The 27,582-nt window shown below is 40.8% G+C and overlaps 1 protein-coding gene and 1 long non-coding RNA gene across 2 annotated transcripts; one reads left to right on the top strand and one right to left on the bottom strand.

Moving 5' to 3' along the window:
* Positions 1–13,064: 13,064 nt before the first annotated feature.
* LOC136446704 (uncharacterized) lies at positions 13,065–19,533 on the top strand. The gene is made up of 4 exons (XR_010757639.1): positions 13,065–13,567; positions 13,980–14,078; positions 17,269–17,424; positions 17,927–19,533. It is a non-coding gene; the product is annotated as an uncharacterized lncRNA (long non-coding RNA).
* A 479-nt stretch (positions 19,534–20,012) lies between these two features.
* On the bottom strand, positions 20,013–24,385 carry LOC136447586 (potassium channel subfamily K member 2-like). Its single transcript, XM_066446589.1, has 3 exons — positions 24,133–24,385; positions 21,623–22,582; positions 20,013–20,399 (listed from the first exon to the last, which is right to left on the bottom strand). Exons 2-3 carry the CDS (start codon positions 22,541–22,543, stop codon positions 20,043–20,045), a joined length of 1,278 nt encoding a protein of 425 aa, XP_066302686.1. The 5' UTR covers positions 22,544–22,582; positions 24,133–24,385; the 3' UTR covers positions 20,013–20,042.
* Positions 24,386–27,582: the final 3,197 nt, after the last annotated feature.

Consider the following 27,582-nt stretch of genomic DNA (forward strand, 5'->3'; position numbering starts at 1 on the left):
CATTCCTGGAATGTTAGCGCCAAACTTAACGGTTCCGGCAGAGTTGGAGAAAGAGCCGGGGTGAGCTGTTTCAGCGTGTGCCGGAGGTATCTGCCGGAGCCCGAGCCTCTTAACATCCTATTCTCCATACGATCTGACGGAATACACCGCGAGAGTCGTCTTTTCTGAACCAACTTGCAAAGACGAGGAATGACCTGCATGTACTCGGGAGTCGGGACCGAAGTGGATGGTACGAGGACAACGGGGTGCAGTGACCTCAGCGGAGCATGGTCAAGCCGAGAACACGGTAACTGAACTTCCAATATCTACAATTGGAGACGGGTTAAACTAATACCTACATCAGAAATTAGTCTTTTCTTACTCTAGTGTGTCAATTTGCAGCTAGGAGAGTTTCACAGAAATTGTTTTCAAGCAGCTCTTCCGTGAAGCACAACAGGCCACCCACATGTATCATAATAGAAAACATGTGTGTATACGGAATATCAGTAATCAACATTTTTCCGGATACTGTTAATGGTCATTTCTTTACTCCGAATACATGTTTCCCTCTGTGTACGGACATATCAGGGGTTAGAATACTACAGAAATCCATGCTGTAATATGACTACAGAGAAGAGTCAATATACCTGACAAATATTAGAAATTTTCTGAATATACCTATGCCGAATATATTAAATCCAAGCAAAAACAACAATCCTTAGTTGTGTCGTATCGTGAAATATCAGTTCTCAGTAAATGCTACGTGTTTGGTGACCTGATACTCATCATATTGAGGATTGTGACCTGGCAATGTGAGGATAATAAACATTATTTTGCTGCTGTCCTGTCGAGTTTAGTAACAAAAGGAATGCTGTGTTTCTAGCCACATCATTTGATAAGGGTTTTTATTTTTCAATTCTTTTTAGATTTTCAGTTCGACCTTAGGATCTGTTTTAACTTATCATACAGGAATGGTATTATAATCTGTTCAGTCTGTTAACATTATCTTTGACAGTACCTTGAAATAATTTAGAAATCATTTTTATGCATATGCGATCCGAAAGAAAACAGTCTTTATTTCGTGATATTGTTTTGTTTTTGTTTTGGATACTGTACAGGGGCGTTTCGTAAGACCGAATACGCGTTGTTGATATATTACAACAACCCATGTTTCAGTATTCTGACTATACATAGATATGCTAAATATATTGACTAAGAAACTGTTGCTACCCTATGCCCAGGCAAAAGCAGTACTCCAGATTCTTCCGTATACGTGCCACGTGCGTTTAAGTGGTTCAGATCTGTGTTTTTCTCTATCTGCCCTTATATCCGGGAATACCAGTTTTCCGTATACAGTGTATGTAACATATTTCCTTCCCTATACGAGAAGGGTAGATTTCTAGGCAAATCTGAAGGTTACATATGTCGCGTATATCTGGACATTTCCAAACAAGAATTTCCACACAGCATTTTCGGAAATATTTCGACACAGTAATTGTTCATTTGCGTGTCCGGTTAATATCTTAGAATATCTGTTGTCCGTATATGGTACATATTTCCTCATGGTATTCCGGAATCTGCGTTCCTATTTCCGACACGTGTTTCTATGTACAAAGTCTCTCCAGCAATGCGTATAGTACCTGTACTGTCTGCCAATAAGTCCGATGCCTTTCCGTTTTCTTAATTTGTGTTTCATCCATATGTTTAAGTGTTTTTATTACTCAACTGATCGCAAAGTTCATTGGTTTGGGTCTGTCACGAGAAGTCTACAAAGATAAATTTTCAGTTGGGCAGTATTTCAACGTTGTTGGAAACATAATTTACATTTCTTTATTGAGCCGACTTTGTTCACTTTACCTTTTGCTAGTATTTGACCATATGCATGATCCGACTGGAATTAGACAAGGCTAAACTTTAAGTAAATAGGTATCCAGTCACTGCTGTCTTTAGTGTAGTAGACCATCTTGTTTTTGATTCGATCGTTGTTTATTTCGTATGTGGAGAGGGAGGGTGCGCATTTGATGTAGTAGGCCTCGACTCGTCTCCACATTTGATTTATTCCAGCTACGTTTATTTTTCAGCATCTTCCGCTGAGTATATCGGGGGGGGGGGGGGGTTATAAAGACAGTTCCAGTGCAGCAACATCTTTGCAGCAAACCAACCTGTGTGACTTCCGCACGCCTATCTTGGAATAATGATATGTCTGTTAACACCTATACGTTTAAGAAGCAGTACTATTTGTATCAGAACATTCCTTTATGTGACACGGATAACATGTTAGACCTGGTGCCCAACGAAGTTAATCAATCCGTACCGTAATTGCCGTTGCGGGTGTGCCGTAAAACGCCCAGAATGAGTAGCATCATGTGAAAACACATTGTAAATGTTCATAAGTAAACTACAACGTGAATATCCCTATGCAGAATTTGTATGATTCATACTCTGATGTATTTATAGAGGTTACAGAAGAAGCTCTAAATGTTATGATATAACTTCTGCATACATTCTATATTCATTGATTTACCGAGTAAGAGATTTGTATCATTGGTTTTCAATTACCCTCATTCAGAATATTGACATTATATCACGTATAGTCTCTATTGATCTTATTTTTACTTTTAATTACTTATGCCTTGATTTCCAGGACTTATAACAGCATTGTTTTTGTACATATATTACCACAATTAAGACTGTTCAAGATTGTTCACTGTGTAGTAAGTTATATACCTACATTTGTATTTCCGCTGTTGTAGAACATCTACCGATAACCAAATCTATATGCCTAACTTGAATCTGAATCATCACCATGAAACTGTTCAGATATAGGACTTAAACAATTACAGAGTGATTTAAAATATTCTTGCTTTTCGTATTTTCTTTGCCATCTATCTAGTATGTTTAATCTCAGATATATAATTTCAGGAGCAAAAACACTCCGTATACATTGCGGAATCAGTGTTACAGATATGCGTTTCCGACTATAGGTATTCATCGGTAAGTTGCTGGATGTCCGTTGCAGAAAGACTCCGAATACGCTGCCAAAAAGTTGGACTATCCGGGTGATATCCGGAAACAAAACTGCAGCATATCCGGATCCGGGTATGCGACGATGAAACATGTTCCCGTTTCCAGCTCCAGATATTAATCCGTATTCGCGGTCTCTCCGTTGGAAAAAAACCGCATACGTTACCGGAAAGTCAGAATATTCGGGTGATATCCGGAAACAAAACGGTAGCATATCCGGATCCGGATATGCACCAATGAAACATGTTCCCGTTTCCGGCTCCAGATACTAATCCGTATTCGCGGTCTCTCCGTTGATAAAAAAATCCGCATACGTTATTGGAAAGTCGGAATATTCGGCTGATATCCGGAAACGAAACTTTAACATATTCGGATCCGGATATGTTGCGATTAAATGTGTTCCCGTTTCCGGCTTTAGATATATATCCGTATTCGCGGTCTCTCCGTTGTAAAAAAAATCCGCATACGTTATTGGAAAGTCGGAATATTCGGCTGATATCCGGAAACAAAACTTTAACATATTCGGATCCGGATATGTTGCGATTAAATGTGTTCCCGTTTCCGGCTTTAGATATTTATCCGTATTCGCGGTCTCTCCGTTGATAAAAAAATCCGCATACGTTATTGGAAAGTCGGAATATTCGGCTAATATCCGGAAACAAAACTTTAACATATTCGGATCCGGATATGTTGCGATTAAATGTGTTCCCGTTTCCGGCTTTAGATATTTATCCGTATTCGCGGTCTCTCCGTTGAAAAAAAATCCGCATACGTTATTGGAAAGTCGGAGTATTCGGCTAATATCCGGAAACAAAACTTTAACATATTCGGAGAGAGAGAGAGAGAGAAACAAACAAACAAACAAACAACGTCGGTCATGTGGTGATGTGAATTTATACTAGTATTCGAAGCGACGATACTTGTGCTTGATGTGTAACTTGTTCTTGAGAATATCTTCCTGAACTTTTTTTTTTCAGAGATGACGAAACACACTCGACAGCTATTACCATGGATATCATGCCAGTTCCTAGTGTGGCAGCCTAGAATCTATTTTTGTCCAAAGTATATTAGACCAAGGGTATAATCTAAGCTAACCCATTTTATACCTGGGATACAGTGTCCGGTGTATCATTTTACAGGTGGCAATTATTTGTCATAAGGCCAAATGTATGCTTCGAGAATGGAAGATAAAGTGGTCGGGGATATTGTGTACGCCCTCCCTAGTGAGATCACCCTGGGTACTAGGACCGGGCCGCTAGAGAGTTCCTTCGGCGGCCCGAGACAGTCAGCCCGCCCGCTCTAAATTAACGCTCCGATGAGTTTTAGCCCGGGGAGATGAACCGCGCTCCGGGTAAGAGCCGGTCGACTCTACGGCTAGATCTCCTCTGTTGCCCTATAGTTATATTGGCGGATTTAGAGATTTCGGCCGCCGAAGGACTGGCTACGCGGCCCGATAACAGTCCCTAAAAATTCACAGCAGAAAGGTTGTGTTCCACACCTGAGAGTTATCGGTTGGCTGAACGGTTGAATTGATTGAACTTGAAAAGATGTTTTCGCGACGCTTTAACATCCTGGCGCCTTTCCCTCTAACTTAATTACGTTTGTACAGGCATTTATGACCGACCAAGCGTGGGGATGTATTGTGTACCAAATGGGCTTGTAGGCTGAGACCGGGACAAAACATAGCATCAGGTTCTTTTGTGTTGTGATCGGGTCAGAAGCTCAAAGTCATCCTACTTTGTGCACACGGGAAGTGGGTCGTATTTGTTTATTTAGGTAAGTAGGTAGGGCGCAACACACCTTGATCATGAAGCCGTCAGCAGGGCGTCACGTGAACATCATGTAGCAATAATCACAGGATGTTTTATTTTTGCCCAGCAAGCGTGCTGCAGGTGGCAACAATACAAGATCACTATCCGTTTTCTTTGTTATACATACTTGTCAGATCATTCGCCTTTTTCACACTTCCCAGAATTCCTAGTGCTGAGAACCGGAAACAGTTTCGCTTAGCGTGCGAAACAAAGAAGGAAACAGCTAAAACCTCGAGTAGGAGGACGGTTAAACACAGGAACTTATGAGTTTTCCGGCAAGTAATAGTGAGGATGTGAATTTGACAAGCTTTGTGGAAAAAGAGAGAAAGAATCGTGACCTATATCCGTTTCCGGAGCCCAGCACTAGGGATTCTGGGAAGTGTGAAAATGGTTAATTTCCTCATTTAGAAAGGAGACACTTAAGCCCCAGGCAAACACGGCGTCCCGACGATCTCCAACACCACACTACAACGTTGAGTTAAACTCTTAACATTAGTGTCTGAGGTTGTGAACATATGACATATAACACGCCGTGTACATAAGCAAGATGGTCATACGGAACATGTTCTTAGTATAAGTAGAATATGCTTCTAGATACCTTAGATTACCTACATACAGTGAATTCTTAAAGGACATATGGTGAAAATAGACTTGGTGTCAAAAAACCAAGGAGTCAACAAAAGAATGATAAAATCTAGATGGATCGAAAAAGGTAATTTTCAAACCAAATGTTATTCTGACAAGTATTAATCAACCATGCATAGAATTATGATATACTGCTATCCAGTGAATGGGTCAACTGACGGCTAGTACATTAAGACGCATCTTTGCATGGTTTGAAAAAAAAAATGTGTAAACGTCTGCAGTGCTGCTAAACCCAAACAACGCATTAAAGGTATTTGCTATTAAAGGCCTTTGGCTGATTTTCTTTGATGTGCTTTCTTTTCGCCATAGATTAAGTCACCAAATTAGTCTGCCACACCCCAAAAGGTTTTGTCAAATTTGCAATACGCCACAGCAGCCTTTCAATATAAAAATAAATTCATAGTTGTAAGTCACTCCCATTTTTCTGTGAGGTCTACTACAGACCTTTATCTCTGACAAGGTTCATAGCTTGTTGTGTGGGCAGGGATACGATAGTAATCGCTAAATTGGTAAATTTTGGAGTCTCTGCCAATTAACAGAGAATTACGAAATATTTTTTTTTCATTTGTTTGGACATCCCTGAAGCGCATGAGAACCGACAGCAGGATAACATATTCGTGTGTTAAAACCTCAGGAAATAATAACATGTGTACATTTCCTTTTTGTGCGAAGCCTTTGAAAATTACAGAAAGATGAAATATAACTAGCAGTAGACACTGTTCAATCTGAAGTCTAAATGGCCTTAATAGATACACTACGTTAATTTACCAGCAAAATTACTAAGCGTTGATTGATTGTAAGTTTGGATAAGAATCGTTTGGCAGAAGTCTTCTAATGAACGTCCATTTATCAACGTTTGTTCTATTATGTTAATTCAAGGTAAATTCGACAAAATTGCTTCAGTGGTCTAAATCTTTACGCTTTGAAAAAGTCATGATATAGGTAAAATACAATATATGATATGATTCGTAAGGCTACTACAGTTTGACTATCAGATTGATTTTTTTTATGACACACCCTTATTTTGTAAAGAATGATCTAATTATTAATTGAAATGATTTGTCTGAAATCTTGATTCCAATGATTATCTCTATGTACTTCTACAAATAGCATATATAACAAAACATACCTTTTCATTTCTGTAGGTCCCGGCATTAACGAACATCTGTAGGATGACTACCACTGTGACCACGGTTGCCACTACTGCCGAGGCGGCGACCGTGCAACACACACGGCGGCCTGTTGCTTCATTGGCTGGCGTCGTGTCTGCCAGAAGAATATTTCGTTACATTTTGTTACAGGTTACTACATATTTCATTATAAACATCATGAACGCAAAAAGAAAGAAAATTTAGCGATCATAATTTTCTACCATCAAAATGTTAATTGCAAAAAACGAAAAATACGTGGGGTATAATAAATATGGAATATCTTTAATGAAAATAAAATGTATGACCAGAAAAGCTACCCTTAGCAGAAAACAAGCCAAAGAAGCACACGTTACCTGTAGACGTCTCCGTTCCGTAAGGGACCTCTCCAGAGGTGTTCTTCAGTTTTACCGCCTCAGCTTCTTCGTACAGGTTTGAGGGCGTCTGCTGTTCTTTCTGGCTGCAAGAATCGTGTTTTGCATGACTGACACTCTCACTGGTGTTACCTCGACAGTTGAGGGGAACATGCGAGGGCGGCCCGCTGTTTTGTTCCTGTTGGACCCCACGAATGGGGTCCTAACAGGTTGTGCTTGCTCATACATCACACTTGTACTGTACCGACGTTCGACGGTTGTACAGTCTAAATCTAAAGCAGTAGCCTTTTCAATACAAAGATATGTATATAGATGATATGTTTTAATATGCCGATCTTTGAGTTGACATTTACTTGTAGTGCGTCATCTGGCGTTTGATATCTTTAAATGGCATTTTGTTTTTCTGGATATTGCAGACTAATTATTTGGGCGGAAAAAAAGTCTTTCAAATAGACCCATTTCCAAATACCGGCGCCATTTTGAATCTAGCGCGATCGCGCGTGGTTCGAGCGCGAGAGACGTAAACACACGGTAAAGACCATGGCATCGGTAAAGCTAAACTATGGCGTCCCCGATAGAAAGCAGCGTTGAGTCATCTTCGGCGGAGAGACATGTTCTCCTCCTCGGTGAAGTCCATCGATACGTTTGCATGACACAAGTAGATGATATTGTTGGGGACACTTGGACTCGATATCGGCCAGTAAAATTGAAAAAAAAAAAAGTTAAGATATAGGCTTGAGTTCAATTTCCTTTTGGGTACACATTTGGGAGCATTCCGGCGGCATTTTGACGATCTTTTCGGATGCCAAGAGTTTAGTATTGAGGACTCCAAGTACGTAAGTAAAGGGGTGTTTTCCACTGTGTCTGGCGTTTCTTTTAGTTATTTTGCGCGGCAATATTAAAGATATTTGTTGGCCGGATTGAACCCAAAAAAAACTTAAATAATATTGACTTGAGGACTGAAGGACCTCAGGCCGATATTTTCCTTTTTTGTGGGGTTTCATCCTGTGGAAATCTAAAATATTTCCGCTAAAAGTGATGTAATTAATTGCTACAAAGAAAACACGCCCCTTCTTCACTCACGAACTTCATCAAGCTAATCTTGGCACTAAAATATTGTCAAAGTCAATGGAGCCACCGAAGTTCCGTCAGATTTCTATACTCGCAAAGCCCTCAAGCCTATATTTTCACGTTTCTGTAATATCATCCGACGGAAATTAAGGGAGCACACCCCAGTTTATTTGGGGTTTCAATCGGAGGCTGCACACCCTCGAGTCTAGGTACTGTCTCTTCCAGGGAAGTATTCCGAAGTAAATCAACTGTGTATGGGATGAAAGCCTATCCCTTCCGCTACAGGATCAGCTGAGTTCTGTTTCTTCAACCTCTCTAATTTTGGTAAATCAGGAGACAAAAACATAATTTTCACGTCAAAAATGATGGTCAAATTTTGGTACTTTTGCGTAGGATAAAACTCGTAGAAAAAAATTTCTGGGTAGAAACGACTGATGTTGTAAGAAAGAGAAAAACCTAGCGTACAGTCGAGCCAATTATAAAAAAAATTCTATTACTTAGATTTCTTAAATCATCCACGGCGCGAGGCATGTCAGCATGACCCACAGAACGCAACAAAGGTCAATCTCGGGCCAAGGGACATTTCACCATCAACGCGGATGGATATCCGGAAGTAAGGCTCAGACCGAAACGCAATTTTCACCCAAAACACTCCAATTCATACGCTTTTCAGCCATGCTTGTATCTAATATCAGTTCGAATCACATTTTGAGAAATGTAAACTCAAACCCAGCCCCTCGAAACCCTTTCGTCACTTTTTTGTCGGGCACTTCCGGTCGCGGAAGAACTGGGGTGTGCACCGTTAAGATATGACAGCGCAAATGGAAAACACTCAATCTTCACTCACGAACTTTAGGTTTTGATATTTCAGAAAACTGGTCAAAACAAGCCGCCGAAATTCTCCTAAATTCCTAACCAAAATAACCTTAAGCTCAAGCCTACATTTCACGTATGTTTTTGTGGGATTTCATTCAGCGGAAATGTTAGATATCGCCATGCGAAGCGATGTAAAAAGAAAGAGAGGACAAGTTGGACAGAAAAGAAAGAAAGGCTAGACAGATCACACGACCCCCTCTCAACGCGCGTTTTCCCAGGCGAAGTTGGCATCGTCCAAAATTGCGGTCAATACCGGTAAAATTCTGTATATTTCTATCTAATTAGCTATAAGGATTCTTGCGCGAAAAGTGTATGTTTTGTGAGATTTTTCTCGACTTTAGCTAACATTATTAGGGAAACTTCAAGCACGCGGTGGAAAAATAGAAGAACTTTATTGCACAACAAATGTACATGGTACAAGGTATGGCAAGAGTTCGTTAACATATCACAAAATGGAAGTATAGAACATATTAGCATTCTATGACTGTAGCGCGCGTTCAACATCCCGGCTGGAACTGTGGAAAAGTAGCAGAAATTCACAATTGTACCGGCTGATATCGAATCCAAGTGTCCACAACAATATCATCTACTTGTGCCATACAAATGTATCGATGGAATTCACCGAGGAGGAGAACATCTCGCCGCCGAAGATGACTCAACGCTGCTTTCGATGGGGGACGCCATAGTTTAGCTTTACCGCTGCCGTGGTCTTTACCGTGTGTTTACTTTTCTCGCGCTCGAACCACGCGCGCTCGCGCTAGATCCAAAATGGCGCGGGTATTTGGAAAGGGGTCTTATTGTATGGTTGAAGACGCCGCTGTTTTCGTATTTACAAGACAACAACGTGTAATGATGCAAGCGACTGCTATTACCCATTGTATAATACTTACCTATGAGGTCATAGCAATCAAAATAAACATTCAAAAGCATGTCCTGCCGTCGTACTGGAGACTCATGACTTAAAATTTTCCATTTGGTTACGTTTATAGAGCATATACCTACAAAGGACATTAAAAAAATTGAAATACACTGGTAAAGACGCAATATGGCGCGTTTTCGTTACCAATCAGTGCAAGCGGCTTCGCTATGGCTTGCGATTTTTATCTCCATGAAAAACGGAGAAATAGTTTTGGGTGCGTCTGTGTGTGTGACTGTGTGTCTAATTCATCACTGTGTTTGTAGTGGAAAGCATTTAAATTGTATGATATATCCGAGCTGTAATGTGTACAAATTACAATTCTTCTGCAACCACGGTCCTTGATAGTGTATGACAAAAAAGAGACGGCAGTGTTTCAGGGGCATAGGTTTTAATTTTCTGCTAACTTCAAATGAATTGTAACATTCCTTAGCCTTATATTCCTCAATTTGTGTCTGTTTATTCATTGATCCATTAGTGTTGTAGTCGTACTGAAGAAATATTGGTGGGTCGGTTTCATTTCTCTTTTTTTTTTAGGGATAGTTTTGACATTTAGTACAGAAAGACATACAGAGAGATACCTAGAATTTCTGATTTTGAGTTTCGCTTGGCCATTAGCAAATTAAGAATTAGTGCTCACTAACTAGACGTAGAGAGAGGACGATATAAGAGATTACCAGTGTGCCAAATAATTTCTAAATACTGTACGTCCAAAGCGGTGGAAGACGAGGCACATTTTGTTTCAAACTGTCCAGTTAACCATGACGAAATAACCGAATCGCTTAAACAAGTTACCATGAAATACCCCTACTTTAAGACATTCACGGATGAACAAAAAGCTATTTTTCTCGTAAAGGCCCACTATGTAACATTTTGGCGCAAAAAATGAAAATATTCTTATGAACAAATCTTAATGCAAGTGACATGGACAACCACTTTTCAGCATATTTCCATCATTGATTCTTCTATTTCTGGCACGTACAGTTTTTTTATCTGTACAAAAACAAGCTGCAAAAGTCTGTGACACCACCTCAACATATGGCCTCCACCAGGCCCTCTTACGGGCGTATGAATCAGAGAATTCGGCAGAAAAAGGAATGATTAGCCGGTAGAGTCAGTCCACAGTGAAGATCACATTTTGCCCGTTTAGAAGTCAAACCCAGCTTGTTTCGATATAGCCAACAGTCGTATTTAGTATTGGTAGCCTGTTGCTACAACAATGTCAGTCATGTATGTTTTCCCAATGTTAATACAATGTATTTGCAATTAGCCAACGGGCATGAACTTGCAATTAGCCCACGGGCATGAACTTGCAATAAAACTTTTACTAATACTGCACTATTTTGTGTTGTATTTGATTTCATATCTTCTATGCACAATCTCACTTTTATTCAGACAGAGCTTCCTGATCAGCGCTACGTGCACGGTACTTCTGGTGCATGTTGTATGTGTGGGACTTCGTAGTTTTAGACCACGCCCACTTCCTGTCTCTGCGCTCCAAATGCGGTATGGTACCTTGACAGATTATCACGGCTGTACGAAAAACCTGTTCGGTCTGGAACCTCTGGTGACTAACCGTTTCTAATCCGACAAAAATAATATTATATTTTATGGTATATTTTTGAAGGTTCGGTAGCTGAAGTTAGTTTTCTATCTTTATTTATTTGAGGTCAGTATTCAACGTCATTACCTTGTCTAACCGGTTCTGGCCTACAGCTTAAAGCTTATACAATGGAGACACGAATACTATTTGAAGGTGAGCAAAGCATAACATGAATTTTTGTAGTTTGCCATCTTAAAAAGTTGATTTGGCTATTCTTTTATATCACAACCTTTCTTGGACAATTCAAATGAGGATTTCGCTGCGTCACTTAGTTTCAAAATATAGGCATACTTAGTTATTTTGAATCGTTTTGAACTAAGTGTTATGTTGTTGGTGCCATGTTGGGTGGGTATGTTTGCAGATATACATGTAACTCGAGAAGCTGTGGATGCATGGATGCGTACGGTTTGGGGTATGTGGATTCAGAGTGAATGACAACTTTCCATGGTATTACAGCAGAACTTCCAGTCTTTCTATTTCGTGTTCTGGAACACTATGGTGATTATTTGTAATCGGAATTTGTCATTCTTTACAAATCGTTAAAGAAATGTGAAATTTCTGCACCCCAAGCTGCTGTTATGTTCTGATGCATGCAGGGAGCGGTTTTCTTTTGGCGAATAACTCAAGAAAGGTTGTGTGATTTGTCATGAATTTTGGTAGATGGTAAGGAAATTTGCTAATTGCTAGTGTAGCGTGCACTTTCTGGCCTGTCCCTCACCCCCAGGTGAATATCCGGTCTTAGATCAAGGAGCGTTCACAGGTCGCTATTCAAGTCTCAACTCGTCTAACATGTTCCCGTGACCTTCTCGGAGGTCGCTGGAAAAGTCTATATACACCAGGAGGAGGGCTGAGTCTACTATGACCTCACACACTATTCATGCAAATTTAGAGATAATTAGAAGAACTAATAAGAAATTTTATAAATCAGCTGTGTGGTTAAGGTTCCATCAGTATGTGTGGTTTGTGTATATTGAAATGATATAGTTATTTTCAATGAACGAGCAACTAATATGCAGGAATTAAAATGAACTATGACAAAATGGAGCGAAAAAACGCAACAGAATAAAGAATCGCCAACCTTATAACCAGTCAAGCCACAGCAATTCGTCTATCCACTTTTTGTTGTGTTTTTGTGTATAGCATTTCATACAATATGTCACGACACTACGCATTTATCTACATGTTCTGTGCATAGACATATCTCTATTAAGTAAAATAGTAACCCGTGGTGTTTTTTTAGACCAAAGAAAAGACCAGCCGTTCGACGCCCATTTCAGTGTCCAGGAATACCTGGATTACTTTTATTCCGACGTGATGACCAAATACGACGAGGACGAAGGACTGTCCATGCCGTGGATCTTGGACCAGTTTCATCGGACCTTTGCGGGAGGTGCTGTAGTTTGTGAATCAACGTAATGCTATAATCGTAACAATTACATACAAGTCATGTATATCACAACAGTAAAAAAAAAAGATGGTTCAATAGGATAGTAAGTTAAGACAAGGTTTTTGCTAATGAATAAATTAGCTCCTGTTGTTTTAGGAGCTAAATTTTGTTTGTCTGGGGGGGGGTGCGTTGTCCCAAGTGCCTGAAAGTTAAACGTGAAGACCTCATTTTCTGTTGAGGGCTACAACAACATTTGGCTCCTAAAGCAACAGGAGCTAATTGATTCATTAGCATACAACCTTGACTTAATTTACCATCTTATCGAACTATCTGAAACTCTCTTCCCTTCATTAACATATCTATTCAGAGTTTTGGTACAAAACCTAGTTCTGCCAGATTCTTCTTTAGTAACTGACGAAAGATAGCGGATGCTGTCTGAAATGTCTGACTGTTTCGAAAATTTATCCAGTTGCTTGAGTAACCTTTTTTGGCGTATCTTACTACCTGGATGTCTAACCTTCAACAACGTAAAGCTATAATCGTAACAATTACATACAAGTCATGTATATCACAACAGTAAACAAAAGGTGTAATTTGATTTTTTCTGTTAATTGTTATTACAGAAAAATACTTCGGCAACAGACTTTTGGACGTCGGATCAGGCCCGACAGTGTACCAGCTGATTAGCGCCAGCCGAGTTTGTTCAGAAATTGTCTGCTCAGACATTCATCAGGTTAGAGTGAAAGCACCATACCTAAAATCGTTTTCCTTATTTTTCTTTTTTTTCCTTCTACAAAGAAAATTTTCTGTCACCAAGAATATTATTCTGTATACAAGAATTCCTGTTTTAAGCACAAACAAGAATCCCTGTTTTAAGCACCAACAAGAATTGCATCTAAGATTTTTTTTCTTATGTTAAACTTTTAAGTTTAACATAAGAAAAAAATCAAGAAAATAATTCGTGATTGTTAAGAGTACGTCAAATTTGTAAGCTAATGGCGCCATTCCTCCACCCCTAATAGAACTGGGCAGATTTAAGAAAATGCGAATTGCCTGTATATGTGCTTTGTTCAGGAAACATTTGCATTAGAAAAGAGAACGAAATAATCTGTTTGATGTTTCTATTATATTTTCATAATTTACAGGGAGCCTTAGCGGAGATAAAGAGATGGAAAAAATGGTGGTGAGAACGTGTTTGACTGGAGCACTGCCGTCAAATATGTTTCTGAATTGGAGGGCACGGGGTAGGGATAGTTTCCATATAAACTAAGGCGTTTCTAATCAAAGATATATACTTAAGTTCCCCCATGAATACGAGTATGGGTTAAAAATTATATGATTTTTTTTTCATTCTGTGCCCTTAAATCTAAAGCAAATGACCTAAACATTTGGATACGGGTACGGATACGGTATAGAAAAGTCAATCTAAGGTCTTATGTTTATTCTATAATACTAAATTGCAGGACTTTTTGAATGGTTAACTTTTGGGATTTGTTAGCATTTTTCTGTGCCCACACATTACTGTTTTCAGCAAAATCCATGTAAAATCCATGTACCAAATGCAAAACATGCACACATGCTTTCATTACCATTTTTAGATTCACACGCTATCATTATGCAAATTAAGAGTTCCAAGACCTCAAAATTGTCAAAATCCTCAAGTTACTTATTTTGGCTCATAATTAGCACTGTGCTATCACTGGTTGTCACATAAATGTCCTCAAAATTACTATAGGTAATTTTCTACATTTAAGGAAAAATATGATTTTTATCCGTTTAAGAATAGTTGATTTTTTGGGCAGAAGTAAGCCTAGCTCGGAATTATTCTGAAATATCTGGATTAGGCTGCACCAAGTAATTTTTATGGATGACGTCCGCGCGCGCATTGATTTCGGTCTGTTCAAAGAAAAAAAACACAAGAAATTCCGCTTACTGTAACTATGACCAAAGAGTTACGACAGTATCGCAAATCGCAAGATGAACGTAAAACTTGTCACGCGAAATGCATAAATAAGGAAGTGGCTACTGACAGGATGATCCTGTCAGCAGTAGAGAAAAATTGCACTGCTGACAGGCCGATCCTGTCAGCAGTGGAAATATCTGCACTACTAACAGGATCATCCTGTCAGCAGTGCAGATTTTTCCACTGCTAGCAGCGGAAATTTTTCTAAATATGTAAGCATAAAAGTGAAAAAGGGCGGCAACGTTGTTGTTGATTGGTACGCTCTCGGTCTCGGTCAGGGAGAGCGTACCGAGAGTGCGGTCAGACGTTCACGCAACTGTACGAGAGACTTGTAGCGGCGAGCCAGTGAGTTTCGGCCGTACAATTTTAAGCAAGTCTTGTCAAGATCAGCTACAGTGCATTTCTTCTGCAATGACGAGAAGATTGGGACAGACACTGAAGTTTACCCCCGCCTGCAGGTGGGGCAGGCAACCAAGCAGTTCGGGTGTTTTATCCGCATGGAGGTCGACAATACAGCTGCCACAACTGAAGCTCCTAGCTAGGCCCAAGTCTGTTTTTGAGGTATGAAAAGTTCAGTTCTTTAGTCTGTTTTGGATCAAGGACCATGTACGAAAAAATTATAATCTGGGAAGGGGGAGTGTAAGATGAATGCATTCATGTTTTCTGCATTGATAATGAAATATGTGCTTTTTCATTTCTATCATTTTCGGTCCATATTTGGCTTTTGAATAATTGCTATTATTCATTAGTATTTCTAAAGCATAGGTAGAAATGTAGTAATGCATGCGAAGAGTTAATCAGCAACTAATTTTTTTTTAATATATATACTATGTTTCTGCAGGCCTGCAAAATAAATGGGATATGGAAAGAAACAGGACAGGACAACAACTGTTGTTCAAGTTCAAGTGATTTATTCAAATCATTGCTGTTTTTATGATGAATAAAAAAATTGTTAGTTGTTACACTGTGTTCTCTCATTCAATTTGTGTCCTAACATGTGTCGTCGACTATTATATTTCAAATCTAGGCATCTTGTTTTTTTCGGCCCTTCTTTTTTTTCGCGCTCTCGCATTGGATTAAGGTTCTTTAGAGGACGTCATCCATAAAAATTACTTGGTGCAGCCTTATTAGGTGTTTTTGACTTTTTCAACCCTCAAACTACCGTAGCTTTTTTACAACTAATCTTACCGTATGGGGTCAAAACTGACCCCACAATGTTTTCTACAAATATAGCTTTATTGGTGACTATTTTTGTGGTTTGTATATATGTATAGTTTAAGCAATCTGTAAGGGTGAATAATTTCGGCTCATTATCATAATTTATGCAAAAAAGGGAACATCGTCTTTTGCAACTAACGCTATTCAGACAAGCGGGCTCTTTTGAGGTCTACGCCAACACTTAATGTCATATAGCATCTGAACGTCTTACGCTAGAACAACCAAACTTGGTCACCTTTGCTAAAATTTCGTTGGCAACAATTTTAATTCAATGAAATATCTAATCAACGTTTTCATGTTGCTATGGCAACCGGATTCTTAGAGCCATATTTGGAAAAAGGCGCTAATTTTGGATTTTACAATGTAATTCTAGAGCTGTCTTTTTAAATTGCTCTTATTTTCTTACATCAATACCAACCAATTTGATGCACTATCACTTTTATGATTTAATATTCATAATTCGTGCATATTTGATATGATTAGATCAGCTATAACCGGCTATTTCAACCTCAGATTTCATCATTAACATGTTTATTCAAACAGAAACAATCTTAATATAAACATTTTGGTCCATAATTATTGTGTTATTAGGTTATATGATGAAAAAATGCATCTAAAATAATTCAAGATGGCGGAACCAAAATGGCGGATTTTGCTAGTGTAACTTTATATGGATATAATTTTTTTGACGTCATTTTGACGTCGTTCCTGTTGCCATCTACAAATAAAGTCTTTGGATGTATTATGATTTATCATAGATAATTTCTATTTAAGTTTTATCGTGTACCTTTGAATTATATGGAAAAACCCAATTTGTTGGTTTTGGTCAATAAAATCACATACATGACGTCATAATACGTCGTAACGTCATTAATCTTTACGTTCATTTACAATATATTGTTTTTTCACGTTTCTAAAAAATTATATTTTGTAACTTTGATCATAATAACCCTTATCATACATGTTATTAGATGACAAGTATAAAACAATAGGGATTATGAGTGCAGATTTTGCTGGGGTCAGTTTTAACCCCATTGGACCATGCTTAAACTTTCTAGAATAACTTAATCAACAATGAGCCAATCTCGGTAAAAAACTTGTGAGAAGTTAAAAGACATATGAACAAACAAAGTCATAGAAAGAATTTTGTTTTCGACTCGAAATGTCAAAATGGCACATGTTGATATACGCCTGGGGTCAGTTTTGACCCCATACGGTGGTTTGAGGGTTAAAGTTATGTCTTGGTGTCCCAGGTGGGAATCACGCCAAGAGCAGCTACGGACTGCCATCAAGGACACCGTGTTGTGTGACGTCCATAAAGACAACCCTTTACATCCGGCTGCGTTCCAACAGTTCGATACCATCATCGCTGCGTACTGTCTGGAGGAGGCCTGTTTCAATAAGGGAAGGTAAATCTAATTCGATTATAAAGCCATAATAGATTTTAAAAAATTAAATACCATGTGTTTCAAAATCAAAATCCGCCCACGACATAGGCCAAGTGCACAGGTGCTACACTAGAACAATTAAGAAGTAATCGTTACTTAGAATATGCTTGCATTCAAAATTGAATACATCTCATTTGGTTTCACTAGTATACTGTCTCAAACAAGAGTTAGGAGACCTCATAACACCAATACATGTTTTGAGCCTTTGAAGATTTATTCTTTTATCTTGCCTCATTGACGATATCGTTGCAATTAGCTTATTTTGAATGAAGGCAATTTACAGTTTTTATTCAAGTTAAGTTTTGTTCTCAACTGACATAAGTGAACAGGCTTACATTGTGTAAGTCGGTTACTGAGCTCATTAGGTGTTTATTTTAGAATCTGTTTCGTAATATTCACAATCATATTTACAAACATATAGTCAATGTTTTTATTGTTTACATTTTTTTTTACAATTTCCAAGGTCCACCTACGCCAAAGCCATGAAAAACATGTGCACTCTACTAAAGCAAGGAGGCTACCTAATCTTACAGTCGTACATCGGGGTCACGTATTATGTTAAGGATGGCAAAAGGTCCCCGGATAATCTTAACCTCGACGCAGAGTTCGTGTTGAAGAGTCTATCGGAAGCAGACATCACGGTTCTGGAGACATCTGTGTATAAAACTCCCGAGCGAGAGACACCCCTTTATAGTGACGTAAAAGCCCTTCTGCACGTAATAGGTAAAAAGAATTAAGTCCAAAAGCAATAACAGGGATGCATCCGATAAATCTGAGCATCATGGTTACCCAAAGAGTAAGAATTGTACGGGCATTTAATTGTGCTCTGGTGGTATATGCAATGCATAATTCTATCGCAAGAAGGGTGATCACATATGGACGTTGGTTGAAAACTCTTAACTGGCCTTTTATCAGTGACCCATGCGATGGAATAGATAAGTGAGGCAAAGGTTGAAATAGAAATAGGGTGTGGGATACATAACGTGTTGGGTCATGTAACTTATGCAACCGGTAAAGGGAAGGTGGTTCTTATTGATGTTCATCAGTAACTCGCGATCGTCAGTTAGACAGCTCTAGTTAGCACTACAGATTCCAGACATCTCTCATGTTAGAGGAAGTGACTACTACATGTAGTAGGTAATCATAACAGACGCAGGGTCTCGCTAGAACGTCCATCTTCGCACAGGGCACAGGTCGTCTCAAGATATCCTGGGTTTCAATGCCTTCTTCTCGCTCGCTTTCGCATTGGCACCTGCAACTTGGATCATAGTCTACATTCCGGATGTTAAATCGCACAATGCTGAATACATTGACGGGAAAAACCGTCTGCGAAAATATATTCGAAAACCTTCGAAATTCAAACGTTGGTCCCATTTTGGATTCCAATTCAGAAAATATTCGACCTGTTTACTGACTTAAACATCGGTTAGTGATCACAGGATGAAGTTTACTTTGCCGTACGTCACCTGAAAATGGAGACGTTCCAGGCCTAACGGTCACACACAAGAATTTTGGAAGATGTCAAAAATTGAGGAATTTCTTTATGTATTTTTGCAATGCCACTTACGATCATGTTAACTTTCAAGTTCTGTTTATATACTATGGTCTTGATTTGTTGTAGCAGAGACATGGTGTAGAATTGGTGTAGCTTTTGACTACCTAGCGGCTTGCTATGGAAACTTCACCGGTGTCTTTGTTAAAATCCTTCAATGAGAATAACTGAACAAAGGTAAGATAGATTTCCATGATTCTGTGTAAAAAGCTTTCACCGCAATTTCTAACACAAGTTAGACTTTCCATTAATCAATCTGAGAATCATTATTATTTTGGTTGATCACTCGAATATTCAAGGAACCGACTGCTACATAAGTTATTTAGACCTTGAAGCATACTTTTTAAGTTAGCAAAGCGTTTCATTATACCGCCCAGTTTTAATTCAATAAAAATCGATACAATAAAGTGACATTTTGATAACCATAATATTTCTTTTGTATGTTTTTAAAGTACAATCTTAGAATTGTTCTGTTACCCACCTGACCAAGCTTCATTAAACCCTTTGACGACAGCAAACGGGAAGAAGTATTTTTTTTTTTCGTACTGTATTTTTTTTTCTTTTACGATAGGTACTGGGTTCGATCCCCGGCCAGGTCATACCGAAGACTTTAAAAATGGTTCACTGGTCCCGAAAGCCCTTTGCAAATGCACAGTTCTACACACCAAGATGGCGGCGCCTGACGAATGAAAATCACTTGCATACTTGCTTGGCTTAAAAAAACATAGCGAAGCCGCATTGCATTACTACTAGCTACTTAAAAAAGCACAATGCTTCGCCACCTAGTTTCTCTCTCTCTCTCTCTCTCTCTCTCTCTCTCTCTCTCTCTCTCTCTCTCTCTCTCTCTCTCTCTCACCCTCTCTCTACATCGTATCTCTTTCTCTCTCTCCCTCTTCTCTCTCTCATATATTTCAAAAGGAGCAGGAGTGTATCATACTGGGGGACATTAATTTGGTTGGAAATCTGTTTGGACGTGTCTTTTCAGGATGGCGAATTATGTACCCTGGTGGAATTATGTCAGTAGCTGCTACATCTGCCAGACATGCTGCCTGGCTTGTCGCCCGGTTGCAGGGTTGTCAACAATCATGATCAGCGGAACACGTGGCCTCCTAGTGCTGCCCTGCAGATGACTGGCAACCGGAGTGACCGTCCCTTCTTTATCATCCTCTTTGGTCTGCATATTTAGGTCCTTACTGTTGCCATCTCTCTGCTCTTCCGTATCCCCCACATCACGTTTAAGATTGTCTTCCCCCGTCTTCTCTCCTTCACTTGTGTCTTCCTCCGCATCCGCCTCCTCCTCTATCTTGTCCTCCACCTTCTTAATGGCCTGTGAGATGATGTCGAAGATGGTGGCCAGGAACGCCAGACCCACGACGATCCAGACCTTAATATAAAAAAGAAATAAAGATTGAAAAAATAGTACTGTTCTTGGTGGTAGATGTTGGCACATCGGCAACCAAATCCGTTGTGTGTTTCTTGGCACACTTCTAGATAGATTAGCCGAAGAGGCTCGGTGGGCGTCACTCCACCGCCAGGGAAGGTCGTAATATTTGCATTTCCAAAGGTAAAAACTTCTTGGCGTGGTGGGCATCGAACCCGGTACCTATTGGTTCAACGCTCTAACCGTTGTGCCAGACCTTGATAAAAGATTCTATTTCTTAGAAATGTACAGACTGGCAGTGTCTCATGATAGGACCATGAATTGGTTACAATGTTTCAACGGGCATACTCATTTTAAAATAAAATGTTTTCATCACCATGACTGCAGCTTACAAACATATAACATGCAATTCAAAACGTATTTGATTAAATAGAAAGTTCAAACCTACAAGTATTTAAAAGAAACCCTGAAGCAATGCATATTGAAAATAAAATAAATATGTAACCCTCAGTCTAAAACAAAACGATGCAACGAGATACTACGGATTCAATAATTTTACAATTTGATGTACAGTAACTTTCAAAAACTTTACTAGGACGAACTGTTTGCATATATAATAACATCCTCTGACAAAATTATAAAAAAAAATCGTGAAGAACTCGTGAAATCGTATACCCTTGTTTTAAAAAGAGGGAAGAGAAATATGCACGGTAACCTCAATGATGAATCATAGCATAGCCTTTGTATGTTTGACTGTTTTGTAAATGATTGATGTTGTGTAGCATGCCTTTTGTTGCTTTGTTCCTCTCACTGTTCAGTAAACTTTCATGTAAACGTTTCATGTAATAGTGAAACGACTGCATGATAGAATGTGTGTGCATGAACGTGCAAATAAAGTAATCTCCGAGTAGATCCATCAGTGGCAATGGTAGTATCCAACTGGCAAAAGCAGTATCACTGGCTAGTTATTATTAATCTGCAAGCACTCAAACATGAATGAGAATTTCTTTTTAAAAATGGGGACATTGCCCCTCTATCTTCTTATAGTCTTATTAACAGTAATACGAACGAGGAGGGGCAATAACACCATTTTTGAAAAGAAATGCTCCTCCCTGTTTGAGCGCTTGCAAATCTCGGTGGCCATTTGGACTGCTAGCTTTTGACAGATACTGTCGTTGCCACCAATAGATCTGCTTGGAGATTACTAACAAAGACCATATCATCACCTTCATGAGGATCCTGTAGCCCTCCCAGTATTTCTTCTTCTCGATGCCGGCCACGAAGTCGCCGAACCCGATGGTACTAAGCGACACGAACATGAAGTAGACGGAATCCACGAAACTCCAATTCTCAACGTGATGCACCACCAAAGCCGGCAAAACAAAGAACACCCCTATCCCCACGAACAGACATAACGCCCACGCTAGGTACGAGGCCCTGGCAGGCGTGCACTTCTTGTGACACCTCTGGAAAGCGTTGGTGACCCTCTGGACCATGTTACCCATGACCCCGGCTAGCCCGCTGAGAAACGCCGCCGTGAGAGGGATCCCCAGCAGCGCGTAGAAAATGACGAAAACACGGCCTCCTGTAGTCCGAGGTGGGTGCACGCCGTACCCGATGGTCGTGACCACCGTCATTGAGAAGGTAACGGACGGGAGGAAATCCCAGTGTGGTGGCGAGCTGTCTGCCTCGTCACTACTGAAGGGGTGGAGTCCGCTTTCTGAAGCTTCCCAAACCGTTTGTATGATGTCCTCTAGTTGGTGCTGGGACAGAACCATTGTGGGGACGTGCTTGAGTCTGATCATAGATTGTGTCATGTTGGTCGTGTTGCCAGACTGTTCGTGAGTTTCCCACGTCAAGTTTCTGTAGGTTTCGTCCAAGTACTCTTTCACTCTTTTTACCAACACGGTAACCTCGTATTGTCTCAGAAGATGGTCCGGGTTGTCTGTGGCGTGTCTAGTGCGATTGTCAAAGAAGTCATGGTCAAACAACCGCTCGTAGAGTTCGTCTTGATGCTGATGAATCTTGAACGTTTTCTCTCGTATCTTCTCCTCGTGCGGAAACTCCAAAACGTGAAAAACTCCTCCTCCGATGAACAGGTAGCCTGTGAACGCCACGGCTAGGACGAGAAGCGTGGTCTTCTTCATCTTGTCGCACGATGTTCACCCATCGATGAGAGTAAAATACTGAGGGTTTAATAAGGAATAGTGTTATACAAAGATTAGGAAAAAACAAAGCCGTGTGCGTTAGGGAGCGTTCATACTTGTGCGTATATTCAAGTCCGTATCAGTTGCGTATTTTTTTCTTCTTCTTAAAGTAAATTTTGCGACCTAAGAAGTGATCTATTCAGTTCGATAGTTAGGCTGCAAAACGGTGGGTCAATGTAGAACACAACTTCTCTGCAAACTTTACCCACCAAAAAAGAACTTTACCCACCAACACGCAACAAATTCTGATTCTGACTTGGACAAACGTACGTACAAGTGTGGACAGGCCCTTAGATGATTCAGATGCCTGTGAGGTTTCTAACAGTTATAGCATGTACCTGAAGTATAACGACGTCGATGATATTGTACTGAAGAACTGAACTTTACTATAGAAGGAGGTTGGTATTGTGTTGCATTGCGTCGTATTAGGGGCCGAGCACTTTGTATTGCAAATTAGGGGCTAATTTTCAAGAGATTTATACTGACATAGCTTAAACGCAAAAGGTGTTCGAAATGTATCTAAAGTTGCTGTCATTCAATGCTCTATCATGTGGCCACGTAACAGCAGTAAAGACAACGACTGTAGCCATGAGTCTGAAGGTTTGTATCCCACTCACGAGAACACCCCTCATAGTGGACGTAATGGTCTCGCCCTGGCTTGTATAACTGTTCCGACAAATGCACAGGCTGTAGGACTTAACCGAGCACACCCCTCACAGGACTGTAATAGTCTCGCCTGAGCTTAATGGGTATACTGACCGGTACATAACCTAGAGGGAGGGGAACTCAAACACACCCCCTACAGGACTGTAATAGTCTCGCCTAACCTTGTGTTACTGCACCAACGGGTGCATAAACTAGGGGGATGGGGCTCAACGAAGCATACCCCTCACAGAACTGTAATGGTCTTGCGTGGGCTTGTATGGCCGTACCAACTGGTGCATAACCTTGGCGGAGGAGGAAATAACCCTAGGACACCCCTTACAGGGACTGCAATGGGCTCACCCGTCTCGATTCTTGCAGCTTTGGTTTTTCAGTATGAAAACTTCAGATATAATTTCCAGGAGTCCGTCTTACACTGTTTTTTTTTCACTACTGCAGTGGTTGAACAAGGTGGATTTGATTTTACGTGTCAGTTCACACTGCCTATTGTCTTGCATGCCCACAGGTGTTATACATGTACCTGTTGTGATTACTGTACCATCCAAGTGAACGTGCTTTGTTGCTTGTGTCACAGTCAGAAACAGTCAGAGAAAGATTATTTTTGACGTCCTATGACAATCTTTTTGAGCTGCCATGAGCAAAATATTAAGTGGCAATGTCTTGAGACCTAACTTTATACAGAGCTAGGATGGGAGGACGATGGGACATTAAATTAAACGAGGATAACATAGGTAAAAAGAAATGGGGACGAGGTCAGAGAAAACTAGGACAATGTTCAGGCCTTCAACTGTGGCATTCCAACAGACCCATAGCATGTTACTTATAAATGTCTACAACATTCTGTTAGGATAGCTAGGGCAACTTACCTTGGTGTTCAGAAGTACAGCAAATATGTCTTAACTGAAGTGTCGGACATGCCTATGTCTATTATGTGACCATTTGTATCGCTCAGGGACGACGTTTCTTATACATCGTGGCCCCTTGTTAGAAGGTCACAGATGCAGTCAGCCATGTGACTGCCACCGCACACACGTGTGTAAGGTCACTAGTCCACTGTGACTGCTAACGGGGATGGGGGTTACTCTGACGGGAGGGGTTACCATGTGGGGAGGTGGTGAAGCTGTGTTTGTATGGATAGGGGTTACTCTGAGAAAGGAGGTTGCTCTGTGGGAGCAAGGTGGGAGGGGGCTCCTTTGATGGGAGGGGGTTATTCTGTGGGTGAGTGGATTGTAACGTGTGGAAGAGTGTTACTCTGTGGGGAGAGGGTTACACTGTGGGAAGGGTCACTCTATGAGGAGGGGGTTACTGGGGGGGGGGGGTACTCTATGGGTGGGTGTTGCTCTGCGGGAGGGTGTTACTCTGTGGGGGAGGGGATTACACTGGGGGTATTACTCTGTAGGAGGGTATTACTTTGTGGGAGGGTGTTACTATGTGGGAGGGTGTTACTTTGTGGAGGGTGTTACTTTGTGGGAGGGTGTTACTATGTGGGAGGGTGTTACTTTGTGGGAGGGTGTTACTATGTGGGAGGGTGTTACTTTGTGGGAGGGTGTTACTTTGTGGGAGGGTGTTACTTTGTGGGAGGGTGTTACTATGTGGGAGGGTGTTACAATGTGGGAGGGTGTTACTTTGTGGATGGTGACACTTTGTGGAGGGTGTTACTATGTGGGAGGGTGTTACTTTGTGGGAGGGTGTTACTTTGTGGGAGGGTGTTACTTTGTGGAGGGTGTTACTATGTGGGAGGGTGTTACTTTGTGGGAGGGTGTTACTTTGTGGGAGGGTGTTACTTTGTGGAGGGTGTTACTATGTGGGAGGGTGTTACTTTGTCGGAGGGTGTTACTTTGTGGGAGGGTGTTACTTTGTGGGAGGGTGTTACTTTGTGGGAGGGTGTTACTTTGTGGGAGGGTGTTACTTTGTGGAGGGTGTTACTTTGTGGGAGGGTGTTACTTTGTGGAGGGTGTTACTTTGTGGGAGGGTATTACTTTGTGGGAGGGTGTTACTTTGTCGAGGGTGTTACTTTGTGGGAGGGTGTTACTTTGTGGGAGGGTGTTACTTTGTGGAAGGGTGTTACTATGTGGGAGGGTGTTACTTTGTGGAGGGTGTTACTTTGTGGAGGGTGTTACTTTGTGGAGGGTGTTACTATGTGGGAGGGTGTTACTTTGTGGGAGGGTGTTACTTTGTGGGAGGGTGTTACTTTGTGGAAGGGTGTTACTATGTGGGAGGGTGTTACTTTGTGGGAGGGTGTTACTTTGTGGGAGGGTGTTACTTTGTGGGAGGGTGTTACTTTGTGGGAGGGTGTTACTTTGTGGGAGGGTGTTACTTTGTGGAGGGTGTTACTTTGTGGGAGGGTGTTACTTTGTGGAGGGTGTTACTTTGTGGGAGGGTATTACTTTGTGGGAGGGTGTTACTTTGTGGGAGGGTGTTACTTTGTGGGAGGGTGTTACTTTGTGGGAGGGTGTTACTTTGTGGGAGGGTGTTACTATGTGGGAGGGTGTTACTTTGTGGGAGGGTGTTACTTTGTGGGAGGGTGTTACTTTGTGGGAGGGTGTTACATTGTGGGAGGGTGTTACTTTGTGGGAGGGTGTTACTTTGTGGGAGGGTGTTACTCTGTGAGAGGGGAATTACTTTGTTGGAAGGGGCTTACTCTACGGGTAGGGTGTTACACTGGGGGGAGGCAATTACACTGTGGGAGGGTGTTAGCCTATGGGGGATGGTGTTACTTTGTTGGGAGGGGGTTACTCTGTGCTGGAGGGGTCACAGTCGGGGGTGGGGGGTAATGTTACTCTGCGGAATAAAACGTCTACTTACCACCATGGTAAGATGTTGGTACATCTGCGCCATAGCAATAAAGGCTGCTTGGAGTTAATTTTGAAGTTTTGAAGTTGATATTGTGCACATCGAGTAGGGATAAGGCCTGCAGCAGGTGCAGCTGCTGTGATTTTCGATCGTTAGAATACATAATGCCCCTGCATACATAATTTTGGGAACAAGTGCAAAGAATGACCTACTTTCAGGGACTGCCACACATCGATGAAACGAGAACCCAGGCTTTCAAGCCTTTTATTTGATAGACAATACTAAGGTCAATATCTGACAAAAATTCAGCCAGGAAAAAATCTCACTTTGGTACTTTCATCAGCTGAAAGACAGCCGAAAATCCAAATTTGAGGACAAGTGCAAAGAATGACCTACTTTCAAGGACTGCCACACATCGATGAAACAAGAACCCAGGCTTTCAAGCCTTTCATTTGATAGACAATACTAAGGTCAACATCTGATAAAAAATTCAGCCAGACAAAATTTACTTTCATTAGCTGAAATACAGCCGAAAATCCAAATTTGAGGACAAGTGCAAAGAATGACCTACTTTCAGAGACTGCCACACATCGATGAAACAAGAACCCAGGCTTTCAAGCCTCTCATTTGATAGACAATACTAAGGTCAACATCTGATAAAAAATTCAGCCAGACAAAAATCTCACTTTGGTACTTTCATTAGCTGAAATACAGCCAAAAATCCAAATTTGAGGACAAGTGCAAAGAATGACCTACTTTCAGGGACTGCCACACATCGATGAAACAAGAACCCAGGCTTTCAAGCCTCTCATTTGATAGGCAATACTAAGGTCAACATCTGATAAAAAATTCAGCCAGAAAAAATCTCACTTTGGTATTTTCATCAGCTGAAAGACAGCCGAAAATCCTATTTTCGGGACAAGACACATCGATGAAACAAGAACCCAAGCCTCTTATTTGATAGACAATACTAAGGTCAATGATGGCAATGATGGGTGTTGAGCGGAAAAAAAGCTATTTGCAGGGGTTGTGGGCCAAGTACTATTAGGTGGGCCGTAAAACTCGAAGGTTGGGGCGGCGTTTGGCCCAATCACAAGCTTTTTACCCCAGGCGGTAAATAATGACATCATGCCCATGCAGTCCTTCATATTGTCCGGGGTACCGTTAAAAGCTTCATGGATACACCTCAGAAGGCCTGTGCAGATCTTGTTGAAGTTGTCAGAGTATTTGTGAACCCGCGATTCTCGAGGTTAACTCTCGGTGTGCGGGTTGGATATTGTCGGCCAGACACCATCTTCGAAGAAAGGCGCAAGTCGGCCAATGAAGGTAAATTTCATGGTACAGTTAATGTCTTCGTCACATGGGAAAAAGTTGTCGTCCGTGCACCACTTCAGCAAACTTGAAGAAGTGTGAAAGCTCGTCCTTCTCGTCAATTGGATCACAAGTGTCGCTCCCTTTATGTTTCTGACAGTTCAGCGTCCTGGACAATGTGCTTCGCATCTCAGAAGAATAGTCAAACTCAA

Source organism: Branchiostoma lanceolatum, chromosome 13 (genome assembly GCF_035083965.1).
Source record: "Branchiostoma lanceolatum isolate klBraLanc5 chromosome 13, klBraLanc5.hap2, whole genome shotgun sequence".
Classification (NCBI taxonomy): Eukaryota; Metazoa; Chordata; class Leptocardii; order Amphioxiformes; family Branchiostomatidae; genus Branchiostoma; species Branchiostoma lanceolatum.

Coding starts and splice junctions, on each gene's coding strand:
- LOC136447586 (XM_066446589.1), bottom strand. CDS start 22,543: ATGAAGAAGACCACGCTTCTCGTCCTAGCCGTGGCGTTCACAGGCTAC. Junction 20,400..21,622: donor GCTACAGGATCCTCATGAAG/GTGATGATATGG, acceptor TTTTATATTAAG/GTCTGGATCGTCGTGGGTCT.